Consider the following 15,042-nt stretch of genomic DNA (forward strand, 5'->3'; position numbering starts at 1 on the left):
TGTTTGTCTACAGACTTGTAGTTTAAAATTTGTTTTAAAATATTTCGTTAGTGTGTTGCTGAAGATTATAAAATCACTTCTCTGAAAACAAATTGTCCTCTCCCTCGGCTGCTGTCAGGTATGGGGGCACCAATTTAATAGCACTGCATAGGGCCCCATAAATCCTAGGGATGGCCCTGCTGAAAAGGGAAATGCTCCCTTTACATGTACATTGGAGAGAAAGAGAACAAGGTAATGTATCATCTGCAAAGTTTACCACCTCACTGCTTACCCCTTTCTCCAGATCATTATTCATAAATGATCTGGAGAAAGGGGTAAGCAGTGAGGTGGTAAACTTTGCAGATGATACCAAACTGTTTAGGATAGTCAAGGCAGAAGCAAACTGTGAGGGACTCCAAGAAGATCTCACCAAACTGAGCGATTGGGCAACAAAATGGCAAATTAAATTTAATGTGGATAAGTGTAAAGTAATGCACATCGGGAAAAATAACCCCAACTATACGTACAGCATGATGGGGGCTAATTTGGCTATGACAAATCAGGAAAGAGATCTTGGAGTTATCGTGGACAGTTCTCTGAAAACTTCCACACAGTGTGCAGCGGCGGTCAAAAAGGCAAATAGGATGCTAGGAATTATTAAGAAAAGGATAGAAAATAAGACCCAGAATATTTTACTGCCCCTGTATAAAACTATGGTACGCCCACATCTTGAATACTGTGTACAGATGTGGTCTCCTCACCTCAAAAAAGATATTTTGGCCTTGGAAAGGGTTCAAAAAGGGCAACTAAAATGATTAGGAGTTTGGAAGGGGTCCCCTATGAGGAGAGGTTAAAGAGACTGGGACTTTTCAGTTTCGAAAAGAGGAGACTGAGGGGGGATACGATAGAGGTATATAAAATCATGAGTGGTGTGAAGAGGGCCGATAAAGAAAAGTTATTTATTAGTTCCCATAATAAAAGAACTAGAGGACACCAAATGAAATTAATGGGTAGCAGGTTTAAAACTAATAAAAGAAAGTTCTTCTTCACACAGCGTGTAGTCAATCTGTGGAACTCCTTGCCAGAGGAGGCTGTGAAGGCTAGGACTATAATCGAGTTTAAAGAGAAGCTAGATAATTTAATGGAGTTAGCTCAATAAAAGGCTATTAGCCAGGGGATAAAATGGTGTCCTTGGCCTCCGTTTGTTAGAGGCTGGAGAGGGATGGCAGGAGACAAATTGCTTGATCATTGTCTTTGGTCCACCCTCTCTGGGGCACCTGGGGCTGGCCACTGTCAGCAGACAGGATACTGGGCTAGATGGACCTTTGGTCTGACCCAGTACAGCGGTTCTTATGTTATGTTCTTATGTACACAATGATGTATGCAGCTGGAAGCTGAGGGCAAAATTCTCCTTTCTGATCTTCACAGTAGTGCTCAATGTCAGTGTACTGTTTTCCTTATGTGTTTGGGACGTGCATTGATATCAAGGCTACTGATACTCGATGTCAATAGGAGTTGTGGAGACATAGGGAGAACAGAATGCTGAAGCTGAGTTCTGCTGTACAGATGTATGAACTGATTTGTTTTTTCCAGTGAGGAAGTAGTTACTTGTACATAGTTTTAATGGAGGAAAAAGCTTAAGAAAACTGCAGGAGGAGACGGTACTGAAATATTCTGAAATTTGCACTGTTGCCTGAGGAAATGTACTTGAAAGGGTTTAAATGTGGGTGTTGAATACATTGAAACTTTTTTCCAATAGCATTTTCTTAATGCTTTGTAAAGCTATCAGTACATGAACAAAGCTACATATAGCTGCTACATATTTGTATTTTACCGTTTCCTTTGAGAAACATTGTTTTTTAGTCACATTGAAGGTGATATCTCAAGCTTTTCTGGTTTTAAAAACCATCATAGTTTGAACATTAAGATTTAAACAAACTTCATGGTTAGGTCTCTGGGTAGATAAGAGTGAGGTTTGCATTGCTGGAGGAGAGAGGGTGTAATCTGGAAGAGTTGTATTTGCATAGATATTCTATGCTGCTGAGCTGATGCTGGTTACTGTTGGAGAGATGATGCCAGAGTGGATGGGTTGATTATTATTGTACAATATAGAAGGGTCACCTCCCTGCCACAGCACCACCTGCTGGTCAAACTGGGAATTAGCTCAGTTTGTTGGACTCCTTTTGGCTGGTAGCTTGCTGATTGTTGCTCTGCTTCACTTTGCCCTCTGGCTCTGCATCTCTTTTTGGACCTTCATCTCTTCCTGGACTACAGCATACTCTTCAGGACACTGCCCTGCAGCAGTGTCCACCATTCTGTTCTTGCCCCCTTCTGGGAGTATCAGGAGTTTTGTATCAATACAGCAGCCGCCGTGGACAACTGTGGCCCCAAAGTTCCTTGCCACAGTCTTTATAGGCCAGGAGTGGGCAATAATTTTGAGAGGGGGGCACTTCATGAATTTTGGAAGTGGTCGTGGGCTGCCCCGGCAGGGGTTGGGTCTCTGGAGGAAGGGATGGCGCTAGGATACTTCGAGTGCTCCCCTCCCCACAGATTCTGATTGGCTTGGGGGTGCGGAAGTGCATGAAGTCTTTGCCCCCTAGCCCTGCCGGGGTGCCCGGCAGCTAGAGAGAACTGCCAGCTGTTTTGAACAGGTGGCGGTTCCCTGTAGGCACCATGCACCCCAACAATGTAAGGACACATCCCATGTCCCCTCTGCCCCCAGGCCAATCAGGGGGCACATTTCCCCCCTCCCCCCAGGAAGGCAGGCAGCCAGCAGCATCAGGAGGGGGACTTTCCCCTTAGTTCAGGAGCTGCCTCCCCTCCTCTTCCCTCCCCTCTCAGCGCCACACCTCCTAGCTGCCAGGAAGGGCCTGGGGCCGGGGGAGCGAACATAGTCTCTGGCTCCCCTCCCCCGCCCTGCCTGGGATGTGCAGTTCCCTCTGGCAGGGGGAGAACATTTCATGTGCTTCCCCCACCCCCAGATCAGTCAGGGCCTGTCGGTGGGGGACTTGCATGAAGTCGCTTGCTCCCTGTCACACCCTGCCAGTGGCATGTGCTTCCCTCCTGGCAGGGTAGGGTGGGTAGTAAGAGACTTTGCATGCTCCCTCACCACCAGGTCCTGATTGGACCGGAGGTGGGGGGAGTGTGTGAAGTCTCCCCCTGCCAGGGGTGCAATGTTACCTCTGGTGGTGTGCAACCATGGGGGGGGGGGGGGGAGGAGGAGACTTCATGTGCTCCCTGTCCCCAGGTCTCAATTGGCCAGGGCATGCGGGCTGAATCAACTCAGTTGGCGGGCTATATCTGTGCCGTGGAGGACCCTTTTCCCACCCCGGTATAAGTCATGCTTCAGTGTGCCTAGGTGTGGTGCAAGGGGGCCTGGGAGACCCGGGCCCACCCATTATTCTGGGTTCTGGCTCTGGGACCTTCTGGTGGCAGCCTTGTACTTCCCTCCTTTTCTCCCTTTGTCTGCTTCTGCTCTCTGGGCTTCCCCATGACCCTTGCACCTTGGCCCTTGTATCAAGGCCTACAACCTGCCAGGTATCAGGCTGGGGCTTCTCTCCACCTCCCCTGAGCTTGCCCAGCACTGTTCTGTCCAAGGTGCTTAGATCTACACACGATAAATATCATTTACATATAGGCAAACGGAGACAGAGTGAAGCGACTTACCAAAGGTCCTATAGCAGGTCAATGGCAGAGCCACTTACAGAAATTCTGGTTCCCAGTGCCCTGCCCACTGGACTATGCTACAAGGATCCATGGAATTTTGCCTTACTTGTGGGAATAAAAATTTGTAATCATCAGTGGTGGCACAGGGACTAAAATGTGTGTATTAGACTTCACCATGGAAACATTTATTTTATTCAGTGTGGTTAAATGGTGCATAGTGTTACCAATTTTAGTGGAAAATACTATTGGGTTCTGCTGGATCCCACTTTAGAGACCATCACACTTGCACATCCTCTGTATAGATAACTGTGGCAGGGAGCTTTACATTGAGAAGGAATCCTTGTGTATATTGCTAAAGCGTCCTATCTGTGGAGGGTAGGGTTTGCCTTCCACCTCTGAAGGTAGCAAAGCTGCCCCTTAACCTGTCAAGTCTCCTTAACTTCCCCTACTGCCTCTGTCTTTTATATCTCCCAGACAACACAGCTATAATGGACAGATTGGTCAGGGATCTCTTCTGCTCTGTGGTTGCACACAGGGACTCATGTGGGAGTGAGAATGCAGACAAGGCTGTCGTCTTATCGTACCTCCACCATATTGTAATATTTGGTTCGCTTGTTTGCATGCTTATATTCTTGCTTTCATTGGGGAGCCTGTGCTGGTGCTTCAGGCCCTCTGATCCCACAGGTGTTTTTTCTCTCCCACTCCCCTCTTTTCCTGTCAATTAAGGTGTCCATGCTAAATGAGGCTAATAGGCTAAATGAAGATAATTTCTTTCATCTCCCTTTCTCCCCTCTTTTTCTGCTTTATAATTGACCCTTTGTGCCTCTTGCTCCATATTTGTCATCTGAAGAAGTGAATAGTGCCCAGGAAAGTTCATGATAGTATCTGTATTTTTGTTACTCTCCCAGGAATAAGCTCATGATACTATCTATATTTTTTTATTAGTCTCCAAGGGCACATCTACACAACAGTATTATTTTGGAATAACTGATGTTATTCCGAAATAACATGGTGTGCGTCTACACTACAAGCCTTTATTTTGAAATAATATTAAGCTGGAGGACTTCTTACTCCGACTCACGGTAAAGCTCATTTTACACACAGTAAGAGAAGTCAAAGAAAGAGTGTTCTTCCTTTGACTTCTTGTTGTGTAGTCAGCACCAAAGCAGAGTTAAGCTATTTCGACTTCAGCTATGCAATTGATGTAGCTGAAGTTGTGTAGCTTAATTCAACTTTTACCCTGCTGTGTAGACATGTCTTAAGGTGTTACAAGACCATTAGTTTTTTAGGACCTTCACAATTGTTCATATGAGTCTGAGGATGGGAAATCTGTCAATCAAAACAGAAATTGAAACTATAGTAGCATCTTTGAAAACTTTGCTCTCTTGTAACTGGTATCTGTTGAAATGCTGTAAGTATAGGCTATTTATCATGGAGTTACTGTGTTCAATTCAGGCTGATTCAAAAATCATTCAGAAATGGATGGATGGTGTGAAGGACTTCTTAATGAAAGAACAGGCTATCCAAGGAGATTCTGAAGGCCTTCAAAGACAGCTTGACCAATGCACAGTGAGTTCTGCTGATCTAAGGAACCTTCTACAATACCCTTTCTCATGTTTATTATTTTGCTGCTATTGTTAAACAGAGTATATGACACAGCTAGTAAAGCATGCCGAAATGTTCTTTTTTTCACTCACTCACTCACTCACTCACTCACTCACTCACTCACTCACTCACTCACTCACTCACTCATTTTTTTTGTCTAGGGAGTATTTTTTTTCCAGTTAGCCCTTCAATCCGTTTGACCCTAATAACACATTGCACTTGAGTTTCTTCCAAGCCTCCTAGCATGCAGAATATCTAGTATAATTTAGCTTCACAACTGCCATGGTTGATAGGTAAGTGTTTCATACATTTTATGGATGGGGAACTGGGTCAGAGGAAAAACTGACTTTCCTCAGTAATAAAGAAAATCCTGCATAGAGTCAAGAATCACATTCAAATCTCCCAACTCCCCAGTTTTGGGCCTCAGCCACTAGAACATTTTTTCCTTCCCAGCCAATATCTTGTAGTGTTATCCCCCAGAGACTATGAATTTAGGCTGAGAGCATGCCGATAAACAGCATCCTGAAATGTAGTCAGTTTATTTGTGTGGCTTTCCTGATTTGTCCAAATCAGTGGCACATCCTCTTCAAACTGTGGCACTCTGAGATGATACAGTCATTTGGCATTTTTTTGACTATTAATTTGAGTAAGATGGGCAGTGGTGATGTTGTCTTTATCATGCCTCAGGCTTATTGTTTTGGCACTCACTCTGCTGAGTGATATGTGGGATAGGATTGATATTCGTCTGGGGGGTGTCTCATTGTCTTTAATAAAAGCTTATCTGAAAAAATTAGAATGACAGGAATGAATATCATACAGCTGTTTTACAAAAGTATAATTATAGTGTATTCGTGTAATAGAGGTTGCTAACATATTCTTTCTTTGATACATGTTTAGACATTGGTTAATGAAATGGAAAAGACTGAATTGTCTTTAAAAGAGATGAAAGAAGTAGAGTCCACTTTAAGACTCCAGCCTATAGGAGTTGATACCTGGGTGAAATCTAGGCTAGTAGATTTCCAGGCACAATGGGAGAAACTGAGCAAACAGGTCAGTAATTGGTAGACTTATTACTTATTTATTTTATTTTATCTGGCACTTTAATTGTTGATAGCTTTTTTTCACTGTAGGGGGCATTAGTGGGATAGATGGGTAATAGTTTAACAATAGAATAGTCAAGCCTTTAAATGTTACAACCCGGCTACGGCTACACTGGCCACAATTTCCGGAAAAGGGATGCAAATCAGGTAAGTCAGGATAGGGAAATCAGCGGGGGATTTAAATATCCCCCGCGGATTTAAATAAACCTGTCCGCCGCTTTTTTTCCGGCTTGGGGAAAAGCCGGAAAAAAAGCGTCTAGACTGGCGCGATCCTCTGGAGTAAAGCCCTTTTCCGGAGGATCTCTTATTCCTGAGGTAGGAATAAGAGATCCTCCGGAAAAGGGCTTTATTCCGGAGGATCGCGCCAGTCTAGACGCTTTTTTTCCGGCTTTTCCCCAAGCCGGAAAAAAAGCGGCGGACAGGTTTATTTAAATCCGCGGGGGATATTTAAATCCCCCGCTGATTTCCCTATCCTGATTTGCATTGCTTTTCCGTTTTTAGGGGCCAGTGTAGACGTAGCCCCCATGTATTAAATCTGTTGGAAAAGGAAGTTTAGTAGTTTAAGGTATTGCAGCCTGCCAGGTATGTTGGGCTTGTTCAAGGAATGATAGCTTTAATTTGTAACTGTACTTTCTGGGGTTAATGTCTGCTTCTGACTTTTAAATCAAAAGAGAGGATGACTGATAGAGAATAGTTCATCGTGCTGTGTCCTTTTGGTTCTGTTGAGCAGAACTGCTTGCAAGTGTGCATGCTCTCATGCAGAGAGGTCTTAGAACATTGTCCTATTTACTGCATTTGACCCTTAGTTTAAATGTTAAAGGTAATATATATTAGACTATTTTGAATGAGAACAATGGAAGCTGTTTAAAACAGGTGGCTGACAGGCTCCCATTGCTCTTGTCCTTTTTGTGTTGCACAGACTTCAGAGTGACCTTCCCTTCTGATGATATATCACCTTGTAGTTTATTTACAGTATGTCACTCCACCAGTTTTTACATATAAGTGCGTCGCAGTGTTTAACAATATTATGTCGCAGCGTTTTCCAGTATTATATAGCTTTTAATGCTACTCCTTCAAAGTGGATCTGTGTGGGGAAGTTTCTCTTACCAGAGAATTGTCTTTTGTCAGGGTCTGATAGTTTTGTCTGTCTCTCCTTTGACCACCCGTGTTTCCTTCCTGTGCATCCAGTGTCCTTGTTAATGGCCTTATAAACTTCCAACCCCAATCTGAATTTATCAAAAACTCCTCTTCTTAATCAGGCCCTGCCTGGGGCCTATTGGGCTAAACAGTTACTAGGGTTGCCAGGTGTCCGGTTTTGAACCAGACAGTCCAGTAAACAAATTGAGGAAAATATAAATGTCCAGCATTTTCTAAATACGATGTAATGTGGATTGTGATGGAATGTCAAGTGTGTCCGGTATTTTTGTTGAAACCATCTGGCAACCCTAAGAGTGACCAGAATGTTGGTTAAATTGCTGATTCCTAACACTCTGTCATAGTGCAGTATTAAAACAATATTGCTTTATGTCAAATCAGTATTTACACTTTAGAGTAAATTAGGAAAGATGCATTTAATTTAAATTTTAGTTAATTTTACTTTGGTACTTTGTTCAAACTGGGCCCATCAGTTATCCACTCAGTGCAGTTGAGCTCCATGTTAGGAAGTGTTAGCTCAGGCATGTCTGGAAAGTGGCTTATAAAAGGGAACAGGATTGAGATTGCTGGGCCCAAATTAAAAATTTTATCCTAAAAGGAAAATAGTAATCCTGTTCTGTGTTATATTGTCCCCCTAAAGGAGTGTAAACAATATTCTTCTCTGGAGTAACAGCTGCATCCTATTCCCCACTGCTGATAAAATATCATTTTTGTTTCCTAAAACAACACTTCTGTGTTGTAAATTACAGTATACATTATATATATATCCCTGTTAAAATGGCTGAATGCTCAACCCAGGCCCAATATATCCTCTAATAAATGGACTAAAAGTTCAAATTCATTATTCCAATATCTAGTATCATTCCTGTTGATCTTTTTCCTGTACATTGTTAATTGCTCGTTAAAGATTTTCTGATTTACCAGTTCAGCTTGCCTATTTCTCATCTAATCTCTTTCACCAGTTGGCAGTTGTGTTATTCCTGACATTGTGCCACCTAACCTTAGACCTGTTGTTCAAAATCCTCCTGCAAACTAATTATTTTTCTGTTTTCCATTGCTGATTTGGCTTTCCTCTCCAGTCTTTGATCTAGGCACCAATCAGAATGTTTGTAGCTCTTTGTTTATCCAGATGAGGCACACATCTATGTGACATGGGCCCTGTACTGCTTATTGGTAGAGACTTTGGAGGAATATATTTTTGGAGCAGGAGAATCTGTGTTTTGAGAGGCCATTATGCAAAATAATGGTACCTGTGAAGTTCCTAAGTGACTAGCTATTTATGTATGAATACTTATCAACTAAAAAGATACAACACAGAAGGACACTGATACACTCTAATGCAGTGTTTGTTAAACTTTCGAAGACCGTGGAACACCAAAAAAACATTTTTTAAAATGCAGAACACCGGGCAAAAGTTGTGGGGGGGGAACGTGGCGGTGGCCCCTTTAATTGCGGCACATGTTGTCCCAACTGAGCTTCCGTCTCTGCCCAGTGTGGGGGGGTTAAGAGGCTGCGGTACACCACTGAATGGGAGTGCTACGGCATACAGTTTAAGAAACGCTGCTCTAATGCCTCAGGGAGTGTTACCAGCCTATACCGTGAAAGGAGAAAAGGAACTTTATCTCTCCAGATCTTGGTCTTCCTCTATGGAAGCAAGTGGTTTGGTCTGCTTAAAATAGCTCAAATGATTAGTTTTTGAATTTCTGAATCTTGTTATCTAAAAAGAGAACTGTGAAAAATGTTTTGGTTGAGTGAATTTAATTACTTGAACTTGACTTTGAGTCTGTGCTAAAATGTTTTTCAAATGATGTGAGCAACTTCAAATAGTGAAACCACCTTAATTTTTTGTTGTTGGCAATTCTAGATTGTTACTCAGAAAAATCGGTTGTCTGAAAGTCAAGAAAAAACTGTAAATTTGAAAAAGGATTTGGCAGAGATGCAAGAATGGATGACGCAGGCTGAAGAGGAGTACTTGGAGAGAGATTTTGAGTACAAATCTCCAGAAGAACTAGAGAATGCTGTAGAGGAAATGAAGGTCAGAAATACTAAATCATTACAAAGACCCTGGTTACAAGCAAACAAAAACAATACTTAATGCTTTTTTGTCTGGGGGTTTATCTGGGATTTCATATGATCAATTACTGACGTGGAAGCAAGATCTTCTTATGACAAGATGAGTGCTATTGTTCAGTTACACTTCACTGAATTTTAATTTTTTAAGCACAGACTGAATAAGCAGACTTTCTCATTGGTCAAAGATCTAATCTTCAGTGGAAGTACAGAACTGACAACAGCATTTCTTTCTGGATTTAAGCAATTATAGACCCAGGTTATCTATGGAGTACTAAATATTGGGTCTATTTTTACTTTCTACTATATTGACAAATCTACATTCAAAGTTATAAATTACTCTTCTCAAGGGGCGTTCATGAAGCAGTTTTCAGCAAGGGTTTTTCATAGATGAGAAGGCCACCAGAAACTATTATGATCGTCTACTCAGACATCCTCAATAACACAGGCCTGAGAACCTCCTTCTGTCTTTTAGTATTATGTCTGTGAGTGTGGCCTGTGTCTGTTTAGTTCAGATTCATACCCTGTACTACTTTGTGATAAGGACATTGTAATAATCTTTCTGTAAGAAGAGTGTCACTTCATATTATCATTCTATTGTGGACCAAATTGCCTCAGTCCCTGGCCTGACATGTATGCCACTTAACATGTATTTAGCATGCTACTCTGCTTGCTTTATGTGGTATCTTCCAGTGGCATAGGCAGAATGGGACGGGTGGGCAACAATGGGGGCTTAGGGTAGGAACAATGGGCCATTCTCCCCTGCCCCCTCCCCCAGCCAGCCTTAGCGGATAGACACTCTGGCCAATTGGGAGCTGAACCAGGGCTGGGGGTAGGCCAGGCTGCTAAGTGGGTAGGCTGCGGCCCACCCTTGGTTACGTCCCCACTGTCTTCTGAGCCATAATATTGCAGTATGGTAAATTCTATCACAAGAGGAAATACAAGATAGCTTGGGATAGTAATTCCTTTCCCCATCTGAATCTCCACTGACTTCACTTTATTTGTGCTCCTCTCTCCTATCCTTTATTGGCCATTTGTCTTTTTGGGTCTAAGTTCTGTAGGAATTATTTTCTGCCAGCCCAGATTCTGATTCACGTATCAATCAGAATCATATGTGCTATCAATCACAGCATATGTGTTTAATCTTCCACTGCTTAGAAGTCTTGGGAAGCTCCCTGCTCTCCCAATAGTCCCTTTTGTGTGTATTAGTTTACCGTCTATATATGATATGCAGAGACACATGCAGACACGTGGGCTTCAGTCAAAAGGTGTGCAAGTCAGAATATGGTCTGTTATTGCTATGCTTATGTATGAACATAAGGATGAGCCATTTAATCTTATAATTAGAATAACATGTAATGGTTAAGGATCAGATTAGTAAATTGTTTTGGTTTTATGTTAACTAATAGTGGGGGACACTGAGCTAAGCAGAGATTGATCAAATAATACATCTTTTTTGTCTAGAGAGCAAAAGAGGATGTGTTGCAGAAAGAAGTGCGCGTGAAGATTTTGAAAGACAATATCAAGGTCTTAGCTGCAAAAGTGCCATCTGGTGGTCAGCACTTGACATCCGAACTTAACATTGTGTTAGAGAACTACCAATTGCTGTGTAATCGGATCCGGGGGAAATGCCACACCTTAGAGGTACGAATTAATAAAACTTAGGACAGAAGCACAAGGAAAAAGCTGGTGATAGATATGTAAAATGTGAGGTTTCATTACTAAATCCAGTATCTTTTGTGCACATGGTGTTTGCTATCACTTTTTTTTGCAGTAGGTTACTGAAATCCACAAGGAACCATCTAATTTTGCTTTTATTCTTCATGTCTAATAACTAAGGTCACACACTGAATTGCAATAAACATTTCTCCAGCTAAGTAGTGCTGCTACACAGCTCTGTTATCTTGCTTCCAGAAAGGCAAAAAGGATCTCCAGGGAATAACATTATTATTTCTCCTTCTTAATGTTAACGCTCATAATGAAACTGAAAAAAGGTTTGTGTAGGCTAGGAATAAATGTGGTCCTTTTTTACAAAAGTCAGATGAGTGCTATGGTGTGATAGTCTGAGTGTGCATAATTCTGCAGGTGAATTTCCTGTGATGCGTTTGTGATTTGCAGATAAGTAGTTACTTTGCACTGTGAAGTGCTGTTTTTTATTCTTGTGTCCAGGAGCCAATTAAAAAACAGTAGTAACTACTGTAATTTGTTTGAATTTTTGTTGCATTTATGAATTATTATAGTGTTTTAAGCAAGTTTGTTCACACTTGGAATTCTAATAAGTATCTGAATAAATGTTCTTTAGACTAATTTCAGCCTTCCTATTACCTTTAGGAAGTATGGTCTTGTTGGATTGAGCTGCTTCAGTATCTGGACCTAGAAACTGCTTGGCTAAATGCTTTGGAAGAAAGGGTGCAAAGTACTGAGAATCTGCCTGACAAATTGAATGCTGTCAATGAAGCTCTTGAGGTATTACAGCCATCCTATTTTACTGCTGACTTTTCAGATAACTCTGTAAAGAAATATGTAAACTGTATACTGAAATTTTCATTTCCTGTGTCAAATGAATATATCTTTATCTTTTCATGGATTATCTTTACAGTTATCTGCCCTGTAAATTTAAATAAACATGAGCCTTTCTGGTTGTTGTATTGTATTTTGTAATTTTTAGAGATATAGTTGCATGTTATTTTCTGCCCCATGAAAATTGCTAAATTTTTCCCAGTAGCCTTCATCTTGGGCTAGTTGTGAATAGAAAAGAAAGCTGAAAATAGAAAATAAAAATGAGCTGTTGATTGTTGAACTTGTCCCATACAGTCTCAGCACTAACAGTACCTAACTCATTCTGTTAGAGCAGTGGGACACTTGGAGTATAAAAGGTCCTGTGTGTACAGCCAAAACTTGAATTCTAAAAATGAAGCATAATTCAGCATCCTAATTGTTTTAGTGTTTTTCCATTATTTAGTCTTTGGAATCTGTCCTGCGTCATCCAGCTGATAATCGAACCCAGATTCGGGAGCTTGGTCAGACATTGATTGATGGTGGGATTCTTGATGACATCATCAGTGAAAAATTGGAGGCTTTCAATGCCCGCTATGAAGAATTAAGTCACTTGGTAAGAATTTAGGAGCAGGGTGGGAGAAAGCTATCGAATGTCACAGTAATGGCTCAAATGGTTTTGGACAAAAGCTGAAATTATTATGGTTAGGTCATTGAAATCGTGGACACAAGACTAAAAGGCTGTTATACAGAAAAGCATTCCCAATGGTGTCAGGTAGACTAGATTTAGAAAACTGCTATAAGGTTCAGATACATAATCCTTTATTTGGAAAATCTACAGTATCTTTTTAATTTGATTTTTCAAATAATTTTGACAAAATGGAACAGAGATTTCATCCTCAAAACTTAAAATGCTCTTTGAAATGTAGTTCATCCCAACATTCCAGTTTAATTTTCCTCTTCCACTATCCTAAATTGTAGCCGAAGAGGGATGCTTATGGGACTATAACACACACTTTCCGTAACACAGAAGGAACATGAGTGGCTGTCATTTTTATTCTTGAATATGATTAGAACAAAGTCAAACGAAAATCAAGTATGTGAGGAAGCCATTGTGGGAGTCAGATTAGATGTTCATGATGGTTCCTTCAGATCTTAAAGTCTGAGTCTCTTTTTCTCTTGTTTCTCTTCTGTGATGTGTGGACAAAAGGGAGAATGCAGTCTTTGGATGTATAAACAGGAGACTCTTGAGTAGAAGCGGAGAGGTTATTTTACCTCTGTATTTGTCACCAGTGTGGCCATTGCTGGAATGTTATGTGCAGTTCTGCTGTCTGCAATGCAAAAAAGATGTTGATAAATTAGAGAAGGTCTGAGAAGAGACATGAGGATAATTAATGGGTTAGAAAACATGCCGTATAGTGGTAGAATTAAAGAGCTCAATCTGTTTATCAAAGAGAAGGCTAAGGGGTTATCCAAAACTATCTATACAGAGAACAAATAGTTGATAATTAGCTCTTCTGTCTTGCAGAGATAGGTATTGCACAATCCAATGGCTGAAAGTTGAAGCTAGACACATTCAGATGGGATAAGGTGTAAATTTTTAATAGTGAAGGTAATTAACCATTGGAACAGTTGTGGTTGATTCTCCTTCACTGGTAACTTTTAAAACACAACTGGATGCTTTTTTTAAAATATATTATTGTAGGAATTAGTTTGCTGAAGCTCTGTGTTATAAAGGCTTGTGTTATAGAGGTGATCCTACTATAGGATTACAATGGTCCCTTCTAGTCTTGAGAACTGTTAATCTAGTTTAGCTATAATGGGCAGTGAAATGGTAGCTGCATCTCAGGTTATTAAATTTACTCATCATAATCATATAACCCAGTAACCCATGCTCCTGCTTGGAGTAAGAATGAAGGAGAAGCATTCTAGTCTGATTCCATTTGGATAATTTGGAAGTGTGTGCGCGTACACTTTAGATGCCAATATTATTTATAGATTTTTTTTTCACTCTTAATGTGTTTACAAATAACCTTCTTTTCTGGTAGCTGCATTGATGATACTTTTTAGTGTGGTCATTTGGAAGACAGGAAGATGTTTGTTTCCTGTGTGCATGTGTACTCGTGGTCTGAGAACTGGTACTCGTTTGTGAGACTGCAGGTAACATTCCCTTTTTGCTTTTGAATAGCTGGAAAAAGAATTGAAAATCTATTTTCAGCCTTTAATAAAGGAAGAGAGTTTATTATTCATAAAGGAAATATGTTTGCATACTTGTCCAGGAGAAATATTTTGAAGGATGTTACAAACTCTCCCCATATCCTGTGTACTGTCCAATTTATGCAACACAGCTGTTTTAACAATCTACTTTGCCTCTGCTTACTGAGATAGGGGGGGAAAAAAGACTTAATAACTCAGAACACAAGATACGAGTTTCCCTGCTGTTTTACTCTTTTTTTTATTTTCAATTATTGGCATAAATCACAGATCAAAAGTTGGGGCTGTGTGGAGTTCCTTTTCATAACTATTTTGTGTGTGAATTTATTTTTCATATTCTGAGACAAAGCTAAAAAGTATTTGTGCTGAACAACTCCTCTTTATAATTCTCTCTTTCTCGTGTAGGCAGTGAGCAGGCAAATAGCCTTGGAACAGCAGCTTCGGACCATGAGGGAAACTGAGCACATGCTGCAGGTCTTGCAGGAAAACTTAGCAGAGCTGGATAGACAGTTGAACTCATATTTGACGGATAGAATAGATGCCTTCCAAATGCCACAGGAGGCCCAGGTATTCCAGCTGAGCTTTTTCACTGCATAAGGTTTTTCAGGTGGATGATTGTGTCTGATGACAGAATACCTCCCTAGAGTAGTATATTCTTGTTTGTGTGGGGAGGATTCATTAGAATAGCTGCTGTAATGGTTCCAGTGCCATCCAATCTAGCAATCAGTCAGCAAAGTCAGGCATAGACCTCATTTAC

The 15,042-nt window shown here is 41.0% G+C and overlaps 1 protein-coding gene across 9 annotated transcripts in view; it reads left to right on the top strand.

Moving 5' to 3' along the window:
- UTRN (utrophin) overlaps positions 1 to 15,042 on the top strand; it is a 559,106-nt gene that overhangs the window by 173,379 nt on the left and 370,685 nt on the right. For 8 of the 9 annotated variants that reach the window (XM_075924350.2, XM_089777288.1, XM_075924351.2 and 5 more), the window contains 7 exons: positions 5,101 to 5,214; positions 6,148 to 6,300; positions 9,370 to 9,540; positions 11,040 to 11,219; positions 11,907 to 12,041; positions 12,538 to 12,687; positions 14,691 to 14,852. In XM_075924350.2, coding sequence (XP_075780465.2) covers positions 5,101 to 5,214; positions 6,148 to 6,300; positions 9,370 to 9,540; positions 11,040 to 11,219; positions 11,907 to 12,041; positions 12,538 to 12,687; positions 14,691 to 14,852 — 1,065 coding nt within the window. The remainder of the gene's footprint in view (positions 1 to 5,100; positions 5,215 to 6,147; positions 6,301 to 9,369; positions 9,541 to 11,039; positions 11,220 to 11,906; positions 12,042 to 12,537; positions 12,688 to 14,690; positions 14,853 to 15,042) is intronic. The other variant, XM_075924356.2, reaches the window with a different exon arrangement.

Source organism: Pelodiscus sinensis, chromosome 3, assembly GCF_052426305.1.
Source record: "Pelodiscus sinensis isolate ZL-2025 chromosome 3, ASM5242630v1, whole genome shotgun sequence".
Taxonomy (NCBI): domain Eukaryota; kingdom Metazoa; phylum Chordata; order Testudines; family Trionychidae; genus Pelodiscus; species Pelodiscus sinensis.